Here is a 15,535-nt window from a genome sequence, read left to right as displayed (position 1 = left end):
TGTGAAGCAGTTTCACTTAAAGAACAACCACTAATCAGCAGAATCTGTAACTTTTATAAGATGAATGCAATTAATGATGTTCTCATTGTTTTTGTAATCATTAGCTAAATCAAATGTTTAACTACCTATAATCTGTCTGCCATGTGTGCATTCTGAACAGTCAAAAGGAAGACAAGGTATGGTTACGCAAAGCAAACTAACAACTACTGCGCTACTGTGACTGGAATAAATGTGCCATCTTGCAAAAATTGTAATTGCAAGATTCACAATTAAACTAAAGGTTTGAATGATCTTATTAAAGGGGAGGAACACAGAAAGACTTAATATTGCTAATAGTGTTAGATAAATAAAGACATAAACATCTCTTGCTGTAGTAAATTGTCTCTGAAGTTTTATTACAGGCACACACACTGAACTTGAATTTCCAGATTCAATGTGCAGTTTCTTCCCAACAACTGCAGCAACCAAGAAATTGGCAGGAAGAGGCAACCTGTGCTACCCAGCCTGGTGACACATGAACAAACGTTCATACAGCAAATGCAGCGAAATGAATCATCAGTTTGGCCAAGAAATACAACCTAATATAAGTCTTATCTAATAAATCAAGTACAGATCTTCTGTCTTTATCTGAGTGCAACTATAGCCTGTGTGCCATGGTAGCTGTGCTCCTCCTGTGTGTTGATACGGTGGTCCATAGTTAAAAGCTTTGAAGACACTATTTTAAAGAGAAAAGGAAGATTATTGCTGAGTTAAGAAGAGAGTGTTTCCCCTCCAGGCCTGAAACACCAAAATACAAAGAGTAACAGTGGTTTTAATCCCAAATTCTGGCCTCATCCTGCCTCTCTTCTTTCAGCCCTCCATTCTTTTAACTGCCCCTACACATGGCCTAAGCTCTTAATTGACCTTTTGTAATTGTAATTGAATCATTAAAAGCTCTTGGTTACACAACACGAGGCATGTAAGCTGATCCGAAGAACAAGCACACATCGCTGCCGGCAGGAACACCCCTGGAAGAAAGAGGGGGATCTTCAAAAGAGGAGGGAAACAAATGTCAACCTACACAGTGACAGAGAGAGAGAGAGAGAGAGAGGACGGACAGACTCTGGCGTATCCCCCGCTCACTTTAATACCTCCTGACGTTGAAACAAAGGAAGGCAAAGAGGTGCTGAACTGCCCCTTGCACAAGAAACGCAGGAAAAGATGACCCCCCTACAAACACACACACACACAAACACACACACAGAGAGAGAGAGAGAGAGAGAGAGAGAGAGAGAGAGAGAGAGAGAGAGAGAGAGAGAGAGTGTCCAAAAGACACAGAGGCCAAAATGCTCTCAGGAATTTAGAGCCACAACACAGTTCACAGAGAGCAGAGGAAAAAAGAAACTAACCATTTGATCACTTTCTACGCTATAAAACATTCCAGTCCCATCAAGTTACATTTTCCTCTCTTCAACTCTAACAGCCATGACAAGTTTTTGATTGATATTTAACTCAATTTTATATGTTTTCAAAACTGAAATACATTGACTGTACTTACTGTCAGTTTTGTCTGTGTGTGCAATGTTCACTTAAGTCATATCATTAAGTTTTGAGTTGAAAAAAGCAATGAGGGAGGGGGGAGGTTAATATGATATGAATATTGGGAAATTTAGCATTTTTTCTAATTTTTTCAAATTAAACAGAACTAGTTCTATACAATGAAAACACTTTTCCCTTGACTTTACAAGGCAGCAGGTAGAAGTTTTGTTTCTACGCGAAATGTATTACTCTGTAAGTAATCCTGGATTTTTACATGTAATACTAACCACAACCTATTTATCATTGTCAGTTTCTTAATTGAAATTAGTATGAGTATGAGTGCATATATATATTTAATAACCAGGATGTAAAAAAAAAAAAGAAAAAAAGATGTAGTTGTGCCAGTTTTATAAATAAATTGGAAAATATTTTCTTGATTTGACCCAATTAATAGATGAAAAATGTGAACCAGCCCAGGCTGACATCACAATCTTATTTGGATCCCAAACACAAAAACAAAAATTTGACAATAATAAGAAACTGAGAAAAGACCTCACCCTGGAGACGGACAGGAGTACGTTACTACTTAAAATCTAATTCTCAGCAGAGGAATTTGAAGCACCTCAGCCTCATGCTGAAGGTCTGTTTTCAACCGCATGGGAAGAGAACATCAACACACACACACACATTTATATTTATGGTGTCTTGACTGACAACTGACCTGCAACCTTCGCAACTAAAACAAAGAAACCAAACCAACTTTTATATATAAGACGAAAAACATGATTAATGGACATTTGTGGACATTTGTCTTCCAGGCTGGCATCTGGCAAAGCTCCACAGCGAGTTGAAACAGGCCCTGCTGTGGTGTTTGTCATGCTGACTGCTCATCCATCATCATTAGTGAGGAGCACTGTGGCCCTGACAAGTGTTTGATGCGCCGGTATCTAAATAATTACTAAAGATTAATAGAGCGAAGGTGCACACAGCGCGGACATCCCAGATCATTTGAGAAGAGGACAGAGTCAGTATATTTGCCAGTGACACATGTGAATACACTTGTGCGAGTCAAGTTTCTGTGGACAGATAGAGTCAATGTTTGGTTTTCCAAGTCACAAAGCCAAGTGTAATCAAAATGGACTGCCGTGACAATAACAAAAGGTCTGCTTGTTATTATGGAGTGAATTTTGCTCATTTATCTTCACGGTGTTTGTCTGTGTGACTGTTCCTGTGTGGTGTGAGGTACCTTTCCTACTTCCAGCCTTTTAAAGAAAGGGATATATCTAGTTTGTGGAGTTCCTCAGTACATATAAAGGGACTCATATTTTATTTTTAACAAGTAGCTTCTCATTCCTGGAATTGCACAGGGCTACAATTAATTCCATAGAGCGTCTTTCATATGTCGAAAACAGTCACTTGGCTGACGTCTTTATTCATCCTTTTGAAATGATCCATTTGTAATTAACCGTGTCTCTGTCTTGGAATTTCTTGGCCCAGTGTGATTTCAAGGCCCATTTGCCTTCAATCTGTCAGTGGTGTTTCTGTTTGGACGTTGGCGCTTGTTGTTTTCTGGACACATCACCGGGTTAAGTCCCTGCATTGTTTAAAAGAGCTGTCAATCACACAAAGTCATTCATAGAGAAAACAAACGCCGAGATGTATAAATACACTCCCCAGCTCACTCACTCACACTCACAAAGCATGCTAAGCACATAAACAAACAAACGGCGGGGTGAGAATGGGTACATATAATCGAAAGGAATCTGACTCTTCCTGTGGAGAGAGCTCCGTGATAACAAAACCAGGGCTCTGATAACAACACACACACACATTAACACACACAGCTGCTCTTTAACAGTCTGATGGACAGGGAGTACTCACACTGAACGCTGCTCGTCCCGGCCCAGGCGAAAGGGTCCAAGCCGGAGAAGTACGGGGTGGCCTTGCTGAGCATGCAGGAGCCTTGTCTGGACACATCAAAGAGGGGCCGAGGGGCCAGCCCGAGAGCCTCCATGCAGTCAAACATGTTCCTCTCAAATCACAGCTACACAGCACTCTGCTAGCAGACCTGAGAGAAAACCTCAGAAAATAAAACACTTCCCTTGGCTCAAAGTAACTTAATGCCCTGCTTGGTCCAGGTGTTCTCTGTCTGTCTGTCTGTCTGTCTTTGGCCCCTGCAACTGCCCCCTTTGCCGCCCTGTCCTGCCTCCCCGAAAGAAGTACTCTACATGGACACAATCTCCTCTGCTCTGTTCTCTCAACTTATTTCTGCTCTACAACTTTAACTTCTTCCACCCTCCCCTGTCTGCTTTGCGTTGCCTGCTGTAACTGATCTGAGCTTCCCTCTTGCTGGTTCTCTGGGCCTCTCACACTCCTGCTACAGTCTCAGCCAACTATCCGCACGCTCTGCGAGCTCTGAAAACAGGGGGTGGAGTTGAGGAGGGAGAAAGGGGAGGGGAGGCACGGCCATAGGAGGTGTGTGCGTGCTTTCCGATTGGCCCTGCACCAGATTCCCTCCCTCCCTCCCTCCCTCCCTCACTCCTTTCTCCTTCAAGTTTCCACACTCTTCCACCTCTTCATATTTCATACGCCGCACTCATCACTCATCACCTACCCCCGCTCTCAGCCTCATTCTCCTCGTTCCGGCACAGCAGCGTCTCTAACAAACAAAATCACAACTCCAGCTTGTGGTGGTTTGGAGCGGAGTGAAAGAGGCAATTTAGAGGGTGTGATTTGCTAACTCTGGATGCTCTCCTCAAGGAAGAAGCTGCTGAAACACACCTGCCCACACATGCACTCCATGCTCCTGCTATATTCTGAAGATGAAAAACAGTTCCCCATGTATTCACTGTTATTTATTTCCATCCTCATCATTCATTCATTCAAGTACTACATGACAATACCTAAACGCCCGGAAAACTAAGAATGGAAAATATAGTATAGTAAATAAATTCTGAGTCAGTTATTAGGCTTTGTGTAGTTGCATTTAGATCAATGATATCTAATCGCAATCATTATATTATATTATATTATATTATATTATATTATATTATATTATATTATATTATATTATATTATATTATATTATATTATATTATATATTTTTTAATAATATTGTGTTTATTCATACATTTTGTATATTGTTTATATACTTTTATACATTCTAAATCATCTATGTATCTATCAACTGGATGCATGCATATAAAGTAGGACAAGTGAACAAATTTCACCAACCACATGTAAAAGACTCTCAGATCATATTGGAAATTACATGCACTGCGTGGATTTGTAAAGGAAAAAAATACACTAATTATCAGTCAGAAAAAGTCACAGTTTGTTTCACAGTATTTGGTTTCAGTCTGCAACATCATTGCCTACGTCAGTTTATTCATCTCTTTGCACCAGCACAAACTTTTATTTGTCTCTCAGAGCTCCTCTTTACGTTCGGCCCTTGCCTGCTCTTCTTTCTAATCGAATTCTTTCCAGTTCGGTTCAAATGGAGTCAGTTATCCTCCCTCCCCAAAGGCTTGTTGGTTTCTTGAGTCACACAAAAGTGTGACTCGGCTACAGGCGAACCACGCCGGCCCGAAGTCTGGACAGTTTGTATATGAGACAAACTCAGCCCTCCTCCCTTATATCCTCCTCCCTTTCCTTCCCTCGTTCAAGAGGGATGAACTCTGGAAGAAACCCCCACTGGGGCTCTAACACCCCCCACCTCCTCACACACACGCACACACTCACTGACTTCCCAACTATTATCTTGCCTCTGGCTTCATACACTTCATATTCCTCTGCTATGTTAGTATTTTCTGTTTTTCTCCCATTTTTCTCCCTGTTTTTTATTTATATTCTTACAAATGCCCTAAATCTACAATAAATATATTCATTTCCTTGCTATCTGGAAGCTAATAAGTTTCACTTTTTTCTGTAGTTTTTTAATTAACTTCTTTATTCATTATGCAGGTACTCTTTCAGATACATTGTGAAGGTTTTACCTGCTTTTCACCGTCATGGCCAGGCGGCACACACAAGCACACACATACTAACGCACTACAATGACGCACGGCAGGGAGCAGAGCTACACAATATCAGCCTGCTGAGCTCTCTCCACACCTTGAGACAATTACCCTCCCTGCCTCGCAGCACCCTGCCCCCTGTTGCTACTTTGAGGAAAGAAACACACAAATGCAGAAGGGGGAGTGGGCAAAGGGGGGATACGTAGAAGGAGAAGAAAAAGTTGTCTAATTTTCCTGCATCTTTAACAAATAAATTAAAAAAACAAAACGAAAACAGAACAGGCTCACCCCTACTCTAGTAGCAGGGCCAGATTAAAGCTGTCTGCCTTTGAAACTTAAAACACGGGACTCCCCAGCCAGCCTCGGCCCCCTTTCTCCCTCTTTCGCACACATAGCTTGTAAGGACTGCGAGTCACATTACAACTATTCACAATCAGGTTCTTCGGCTATTCATCCAGTCATCATGTCTGACACAAACACACACAGTCCTGAACAATGGCCTCTCTCTCTCTCTCTCTCTCTGTCAGTCTGTTTCTCCACAGGCGGCTCCTCCTGCCCGTCCGCAGTTATTTGCACAAAGTCTCACTGTGGTCATCAGCAAGCGGCACCAATATAGACGCAAAATGCGAGGCAAGAAGCGCAGAGCACTGCTGTGTGTGTGATATTCATGGGTGTTGGAATGTGCGGCCTACAGAGTGGCAGTGGAAAAGTGTGTGTGTGTGTGTTTCTCTGCATTTGTGTGTGTGTTCAGGCACACGAACAATTATGTGTGTATGTGCTTAAACAGAGTGCCTGTGATGACAGACACAAAGAAAAACACACACAAGCTTCACTCTGTGCCTTTAGGTTCAAATTACTAATATTGCACACGCACACACTCACGCTCAAAACATTACAAAGAACAAGACGTTACTAGAACAGAAATTACGAAAGGACATGGTGTTCACTGTGGGGAAACACACTCCTTTTCCTCGTGATATCGCCACAGTGAAACTTTTCATAGCTGAAAATTATTTAAATGTCGACAGAACATTTTTATCTAGATGTAACAAAAAAGGACAAAAGCCACTGATTCCAAAACCCCACAGACAAATATTTTCTTAATACTGTGATTTTTTTTTTTTTTAAATAAATAAACCCACAGTCTGTATCTTTATTTAAACCAGCTCCAGGAAGCCAGAGAAGCTCCAGCCCAAGAGTTTGTGTTCTGCCTAATTCGCAGTGCTATTAGGAAAGAGAGAGATCTTACTGTTTGATGACTGAATACACTGCAGACAGCTTTTGATCTGGATATCCGCTAATTTCAAGTCCAGGGATGTTTTGAGTTTCATCTCATTTGGGAACAGAATCCAGCCTTCCACTCATACTGATTAAGACCTGGTTTCAATTAATGTGCAAATCCCACATAAACTTGTACTGTTAATTATCTATACTTTTGGTTCACTATGCACTAATAAGACATGAGTTATTTATCAGAGGTTCACTCAGTAGTAAAGAACAGGCTTATTAGTTGTGTGGTTACTCTTCCTTTTGAAGCCCACTCTTGGCTTGAAGCCACATACATGTGGATGTCTATTAGAATTATTTTTTAAATCAACTAATATTCCACATCCTCTTATGTGTAGCTCACACTTTGTACACTAAACAGATATTAAAGAATATGACTGGACAAACATGTGGTGTGAGCTGACTTCTTCTTCTAATAATAATAATAATGCATTGGTTTTATATAGCGCTTTATCATAGACACTCAAAGTCGGTTTACATTGAATGCATTATTCATTGACTGCAGTGACATAGAAGTATACCCAGGGTGTGTGTTCAGTACACACTGACATCTCTGCTGTGTGTGGTTACGGGTGTAACATCCAGCATAACATATGGTTACGGGCTGAGTGGCATATTAAAACTGTGGGCTTTTGCAGCAGCATCAGTGTACTTTACTTGAACACCAACCAAACGATTTAAGTCAAAGGCCTCTTTCATCTTTGTAATCCGAAGACAAAACCTTCACACTCTGCAGCGTTTCATCTTTGCACTTGACCTTTTCTATTACTGCTTCAATTTACATTTGAGCTCCTTTGTATTTCTGGGCTCATTACACTGGTTTGTTTGTAACACGACCAAAAGAGTTGCAGGTGACAACGGCAATGGGCCTGTTCAGATCTTGCATTAAGATCTGATCTCAAGTGATCAGGTTTAGGCATGTGTTTCCAGACCAAGCATGGCCTGACCTGGTCTCTAGGCCTGACCTAAGTTTCTCTGTATTTAAATAAATCCCAAAATCATCTTGGGGCGCAGTAGAATATTTTAACACCTACTGTCGCTAACTGATCTCTACCACTCCTCCGGGACTGAGAGCAGTATCATAACCAGGTTATAACTGCAACCCTGGAAGTTTTTGCCAAAGCAGAAGAGAATTAATCAATCACATCACACTTGTGTACCCATATTAATTACTTTCATCTGTAATTTTTTTTTCTTATTTTTAAAACGAGTCTCTAGCTACAAGGACAGAATATTTTTAAGGGCCTTCATTTGTAATGATTTCTAATGTTTTTTGTTTTGTTTTGTCTCAGGTTATGATAGCAGTTATGTTTTGTTTTTCTGAATGAACTGATGCAGGAACACTGCTGCAGAGTGTGAGAGATATTTCATATTACCCAGGAATGACTGCGTTCACACGACCAAAGGAATGGGGGCACATGAGGACACATGCGACCCAGAACACCTCCCAATAATTTTCTCAGTGTGAGAAACGGCAAACCAAGAACTGAGAGGCCATGAGTTTCAGCATGGACAGATTCATAAAGGTATAGTATAGTGTGCATCCAGTAAGCCAAGAAGAATAGCTGATACAAAGTCTTTTGAGTTAATTGTGTGATCATCTAACAGCCATTCTGAGATAATCGGGGAGCTAAATTTGGAGTGCTTAATTTTAATTGTCAATTAAATAGTGTCTACACTCAGCCAGCTGGAACTCTTCCAAACCCCTCTGCAGCTTCACTAGTTTTCTTTGAATAAAATGATTCAACGGTTTAGATTTATTTATTTCTCCAAGGACTTTTTAATAATGACACTCTGCTTTTAATTGACTTGATCAGTAATTTTTGAAACAGAATAGAGCACACGACAGAGAAAACAAAGAAGACAACAGGTGACATCCTTACTGTTTGCAATTTTAAGAGTTTTCTTCTTCTTCCTTCTTCAGCCAACTAGCAAATAAAGTAATAACACCATATAATGTATGAAGAAAATAAAACACAGACACATTCCTGACACGCTTTTCTGTGCTTTGTAACACTTATCCTCATCTCTCTGAACAACTTACTGCTTTCCCCTCATATCTGTCCATCTGTGTGCATCTATAGACGTCCCGGAGGCGACATTTAAAAGATTTAATCGAACACGGAGCACTACTAGCCAGCTCAACTCTCTCTTGTAACATAGACACCAGAAAATGTCTGGAGATGAACAGATAACAGCTGTTCAGTGAACGCATCATGAACACGGTGACAGTCAGTTTAGCAGACAGGACGCATGACAGTGACAACTGTTGAGGAACTAGTTTGGGACATGACTTCATACAAACTGAACATGAACTAGATTCACCAGAGGCACCATTCATATAAACACATTAACACGTTTCACTTAAATTGGAAATTACCGAAACAGCTTTATGTACACAGAAGGAAACATTCACAGTATACCATTAAAATCACAGAACAGACCCTTTCTTTCATTCAGTCAATACTGATTCTTAATGTTTGGAAAGCAGAGAGAAAACAAGCCAAAGACTCCTAGACTGACAAAAACTATCTTATTTTATTTTATTTTATTTTATTTACTATTTAATCAACAAAAACAACTATGACTGACAGATTGCATAAAATGAATTCAAACTAGAAGAAAAGTGAGGAAAGAAAAACACATCTAAAAAAAAGGCTGCTTTTTCTTTTCCATAAATCATGTGTCAGAGTAGAGAGGGCAATGTTCTAAACCCTTCAGAGTGATTTTAGGTACAAAATGTCACCATGTCCTCTGGTTTTGTGCTTTGGAGTGAGTACAGCCCATCGCTGTGAAGTGCAATAGTGCCCCCTGTGAATGAGAAGAAGAACTCTGCCTCTATCTGACATTGCCTCTGAACAAATTAAATGGGGAAACTTGTTCACCTGCCAAAACTCCCATCCTGTTTCAAGGAAGTTTCTGTTCTAATGTAAAGATCCAATCTGCCTTCACGGAGAGCAGAAAATTACAAAGTGCACCATTTTATGTTTTCCTTTTTTTTTCCCTAGCCTGCCCTCACTGCCATCTGACTGGTTCACCACAAGGAAAAATGAAAAAAAAAATCTCTTCTCTTCTCAGAGCATAATTTAAAATCCTAAGTATAACCTCAAATTGGCCCTCAAGACTTTTCAAGACCACGGAGAGTCCAAAAGACTGGTCAGGGGACAAACATTCGACACACCATCTTGTCATGTGCGTGGGTGTGGGATTAAGATTTCTTGCTTCTCAACTGAACCTCAGACTATCTCATTATATTTTTAATATGGGAATCTGATTCATGCTGAATGTCACATTGCAGTCGGCTCAAGGTGATCTGTGTGGGGGCTGATGTGAGGTAAATGCAAAATGAACCAAAGAAACGGACCTGTACACGCACCTCTTTATGCATGTTGTAATCAAGCAACGGATCAGGTTTGTTACTCACACAATGCTGCCATCTCCTTGGGAAGATCTGCTCCAAATCGACCAAACAGGTGGCTACTAGCCAGCAGGTCGAAGGGGGAATGGCTCCGCATGGAGTTAAAGGTGAACGGGTACATAGTACGAGGGAAGCCCGTCATGTGCCGCACTTGGTGTTCTCTGTTGGTTGCCATTATGAAAAGTGCAATTTGTGACTTTTCTGACTTTTTTACGTTCCTCTTTCCTCTTTCTGCTTCTTCGTCAGGGACCTATGTTGAGTTTGAAATGGACTGGTGCCATTCAGCCCTCTCGGCTGCGAGCGTCTCTGCTGTTGGGTCGCAGAGAGGTAAGAGGGATGCTGACAGGGGTGGAAGACCTTGAGAGAGACCAGAAACCATGTGGCCAAGACCAGGTCCAGACTCTGTGGAAAAAAGAGGGAAGACATGAAGGAAGGGTTAGCTACTAGCGACTTTGCAACTCATCTTCTGAAATCAGTTTTATTGAACAAAGCGACAATTTCTTCAAAAATCTGCAGCTTCCTGTAACTAAAATAACCTGATATATATATATATATATATATATATATATATATATATATATATATATATATATATATATATATATATATATATATATATATATATATATATATATATACATAAAGAACAAACAAATATAGTAAAGAGTAGTGAGCAGAGGCAGAGTTGGGGCAGAACACTCCAACTCCTGCTTTTTGTCTGTCTTCCAAGTAGTGCAATAATTTTAGGCAATGCCATATGATTTCAATCAGCAGAACTGTATTATAAAGGGTCTCTCTGTTCCATCTGCCAGCCTGACTCTAGCCAGCCAGGCCGAGAACAGCCAGGCACAACATGGGTACAATTAACCCTTTAGAAGAGCAGACACGCATAATTACTTCTCGTCACTGTGCCCAAAAAAAACAACATGAACCCACTTTCCTTCACTTTAGAGAGTTTTTCATTAGGACAGATAGTCTCACCTTTCCTGCATCTCAGGAGTCTCACTGTAGCAATCTAACCTTGTCAAAAAGATAAATGTGGGCAGCCTTCCCTTTATCTTTCTCTATTATGACTCCCATCTCCTTCAATGATTTCATCAGTGGGTGGGGCTTAATTCTCTGTGGTGGAGCTGTGGTAAATACAGCTCGGTGAAAGAATGTCCTGTTGTTTTGGGCCTGCTTCAGCATGGGAATCAAACACCCGGACTGAGAGTGAGAAAATGATGAATTTACAAAGGTGATGTTTCTGACCTACTAGGAACACTTGAGCAGAAACACATTCTAAAGTCTTTAAAGTTTTAAAGCAAAACACTGTCAATTACTACTATTTGTGTATTTGTCAAGTACAATACATAGTGCACACTCTGTTGTGGATACATCAACTCAGAAGAGGGAACTCTCTGAGGTTGTAGTGAGGCATAGATCAATGCAACGGGTTTAAGCACAGTTGACGGTGACTTGCCAGATTTGTTTCTGTGATCAAGAAGAAGAGTCGTATGTGATCAATAACTTTGACTGCAACAAAGCAACAGAAGTCCACTGAGATGGAAGAAGCTGCTGGAGTGGTGGACATTCAGGCCATCATGGTAGAGCAACTAGACGGAAGCTACTCTGAGTGAGTAAAAGATACCTGACAGATTGTCAAAAAGCAGTTAAATGATTCCCAAAAGCATGAGTCAACAAAACACCAAGCTTGATGTTAATCCCTATAGTGAGGCATGGTCATGGCAGCATCATGTTAGGGGAGTGTTTAGTTTGTTACATAATCCAAGAAAGCAAGCAACCAAGAAATGTGTTGTCACTCCAAGGGCTGCATGAAGAAAATGTATTTTTTTTCTCCCAGACCTTGTTTGGGACTATAAATGACCGGACCAGAACAAGTTTGCAGTGTCAAGGACGTCGGTAAGAACAATTCTGGGACCTTAGACTCAAAGTTGCAACTTCTGCCAAAGGTGCCTCTGCAAAATAATCACACTATGTTTGTAAATGAGAGATTTAAGCTGGTAGATGTTTGTGAGTTTGCAAAGCTTAATGAAACATCTAAATACTGGAAGTTGTAGTTTGTGCCAAGGAAATGAGTAAATCTAAAACATTATTTCCACCACAGCCCTCAATGCTGTTGCAGCTGAATTGCATTGCATTATAATGAGGAGGTATTTCCAGCACTCATAAATGGGGTGGACAAAAATCTACTAATCTACAGGCATCTGTGCTACTATTGTTAGAGTAAATGTCTCCTTCATCCTTTTCTTGCCACACGCACATACACAGTAAATATTACACATTCACACAGAAAGCCACAGAGGCAGCGCAGCGAGTGTTGTTTTTAAAGTCGTATTTCCCATATTGACATATTTTCTGTAACTGCTTGGCTCAACTGCGGTTTTTCTTCACTGTGAGGGCCAGTCAGGGAGAGTCCCTGCAACTGTTTTCACAAAGACCTTTTGTGTTTGACGATTAAAGAATGTCAAACACAGGTTGGACAAAGTATGCAGTGATTAAAAAAAGTGATTACATACATGGTGTGGAATGGTCACATTTCATAAAACATATCCCTTTCTAAATGCAGAACGCAGGAACGCACAAGAATGGACATGTAGGCTGTGGCAGCGGTGAACATAGGCAGATGTTCTGAGACTTTAATCATGTTCATGGGTTCAAGTAATCAGCAGGAAAACACACAACGTTCACACATGCTGAAGCGCCATCGAAGGAGGCAATTGACCTTGAAGAATGAAAAAGTATACATCGGACAGAGGATCCTACCACAGATGCAGCGGTTTCAAGCCGACTCTTTAACCAATCACTAGTATGAAAGCCAGATGTATAAAAGAATTGGGATGGAGAAAAAAATAGTGTTGAAAGATGGAAAAAGATGGAAAAAATAGAGGGAAACAAAGAAGAAGAAACAGGGAGGAAGAATATAGGAGGGAGCTTTGAGCATCTGGCAGACCATGTGTAAGAGGTGAACAGAGTCCTATTAATTAGAGCCATATTTGAAACTAGATTAATAAGTGAAAGAACCAACTGCGGTGAAGCAGCATGGGAGGAGGGAGGAAAGTGGGCAGAGTGGTTGTAGAAAACTCACATAAAAATAAAGAAACTACTTTAGTTCCACTAATAAACTATAAAATAATGTGTGCCCAACCAAGGAATGGTTTCTTTTTCTCTAATGAGTAACACCGCCCGCCACCTCATTCTCCCTCCAGGGGAATACACCTTAGGTTGGGCAACAAAAGCAGCGCTGTGTCTGTGGGCCTCTAGGCCTCAATGCTGCTTTTATGAGACCTGGCTGGGTCAGGTCAAACTGGGTCACCTGGTCATGGTCCTACCAACACACACACACACATGCACACACGCACACGCAAATTGATGCTCCTCTTTCCCAGACTATAGGGATTAAAAACAGATTTGGTTTAAAAACAATGGGGGTTTCCATGTCTTGTTTTCACATAACTTCCACCAAACTGTATTGCTGCAACCATTTTAAACATCTCTGAGGCGTAAACAGTCAAGATGCAAAAACAACTCTTTGAATAGTGTGTTTTGAGCTCTTATTAGGAGCATTATCTGGATCTAGTTATCCTGGGTGTAAGTGTGACTGAACATCATGTTTTTCCCAACCCAAATCAGCTTGAGGTTATAGTTGTGAAACTACACAAAGAGAAAGAGGGAGAGAGAGAGGGAGAGAGAGCGTGTTTGCAGACAATCTGGCCGCAATAAACTCAAACTCATTTTGAAAATGTCATGCATGCTATTAATTTCTTCTCTCTCTCTCTTTGCCAGGATTGATCAAACCAGATGGCATACTTGTACAACACATGCACGAGCTTGCAACAGAACCAGGATGTGCAGATTTACCTGTGAGTTGTGAGCAACAGTCTTTTATGAAAGGGAGGCCCATTTATTCATGTCATGTACTCACTGCACCTCATTCATCCTTCCACTACTACTATTTGCTTCTGTCTGTATTTCCTGTACATTTGTATATATGCAAAACTTATACATTTGCTTATTTACTTCACTATTACTTTCTGTCACTTTCCTTTATTTTCATTCGAAACATAAATTCTATTTAAGTCTACATCAAAGTCTAGGCGTATTTTATTTTGATTTTTTTTTACATACTTTATGACATACATTAAATAAACACAAAGGTAAAATAACAAAGGTAAGATAATTCTTTCATTGATCCCATAGTGGAATATTATAGCCAACCTGTCAAAGAAAGTAAAAGAAACACACTTCAGAATATTGTCATGCTGGCAGATTTGTATTTTCCTTGTTATATAGTAAATGTTGATGTCTGACAAGAGATCCCTGTAATTCTTACACTTGACCTTCAATATACCAATGACAACACTGATAAAACACAGGAATTGTCAAATCGGTGTACTTACACAGATTTATCGTTAGCTTGATTAACTCAGTTGACTGCCAACATGAGGCATATTCTAACAGTGTGAACTGTGTCTCCAGAAAATTCTCTCTGTGGCAGACACTTTTCCAGCTCAGCTCTTTGTATTTACGTAATGTTCACTATAAAACGTGAGTAACATTACATAGAAGATGCATTAAACTGCTTAATTCTTTGGGACACAGAGCATTTGGGTCACAATTTAAGCAAATTTTTCAGCACATTATGAAAAAATGTCCGGTTGGTGTGGACATAGTGTGGTGCAGTGTTTTCATGGAAGTAAGAAGACCACGGAGAATTACGGTTCATCGTCAGTTTTACAATATAATGAGTCCACTTTTAGGGTTGGGAAATCTTTGAGTCGTTTGGAGTCAGAGAATGTGAGAGAATATGTTGGCTCAGAAAAATGGCGCGTCATGAAAACCAATCTCAGATAAAAGTACACCAGGTAGTACTAGTAAAGCAAGGTTGCAAGAAAATTACTTAGCGTTCCTCTAAATGGTTGAAATTGTCAATCTTATTTAGAATACAATTGATGCTCTACAACCACAGAAAGTTAACTATTCCTTTATGTATGGATCATATCATGCTGCAGACTCCGCCCTTAGTTTTGCCCTTGCAGGGAAGGGCAACATATTTTTTTAGTTTTAGACATTAAATCAATTTAAATCATATTAAAACCGCAGACTTTGTGTTGAACTAGATTTCCCCTTGGATAGGGGTTGCATTTTATATTCTATATCCGTCCTGTCTGGTAAACAAACCAGTCGTCGACATACCCCACAGACACCTTCCCATCACATGAAAGAGGTTGGTTCCACTCTTAACATTATTCTTATTACTACATAAATAAACATAACTACAGTGAACTTTTATGGC

At 40.2% G+C, this 15,535-nt stretch overlaps 1 protein-coding gene across 3 annotated transcripts in view; it reads right to left on the bottom strand.

The window, feature by feature from the left end:
* The window catches only part of LOC125006573 (retinoic acid receptor gamma-A-like), a 33,047-nt gene that overhangs the window by 12,310 nt on the left and 5,202 nt on the right, over positions 1–15,535 (bottom strand). For 2 of the 3 annotated variants that reach the window (XM_047582726.1, XM_047582723.1), the window contains exon 2: positions 10,246–10,641. In XM_047582726.1, the coding sequence (XP_047438682.1) occupies positions 10,246–10,414 (169 nt within the window). In that variant the 5' untranslated portion in view covers positions 10,415–10,641. Of the gene's footprint in view, positions 1–3,399; positions 3,941–10,245; positions 10,642–15,535 lie in introns of those variants that run through there. The other variant, XM_047582725.1, reaches the window with a different exon arrangement.

The sequence above is a fragment of the Mugil cephalus genome, chromosome 4, assembly GCF_022458985.1.
Source record: "Mugil cephalus isolate CIBA_MC_2020 chromosome 4, CIBA_Mcephalus_1.1, whole genome shotgun sequence".
Classification (NCBI taxonomy): Eukaryota; Metazoa; Chordata; class Actinopteri; order Mugiliformes; family Mugilidae; genus Mugil; species Mugil cephalus.
Note: the sequence above shows the minus strand (reverse complement) of the source record. Positions and strands in the feature narration are given on the sequence as shown.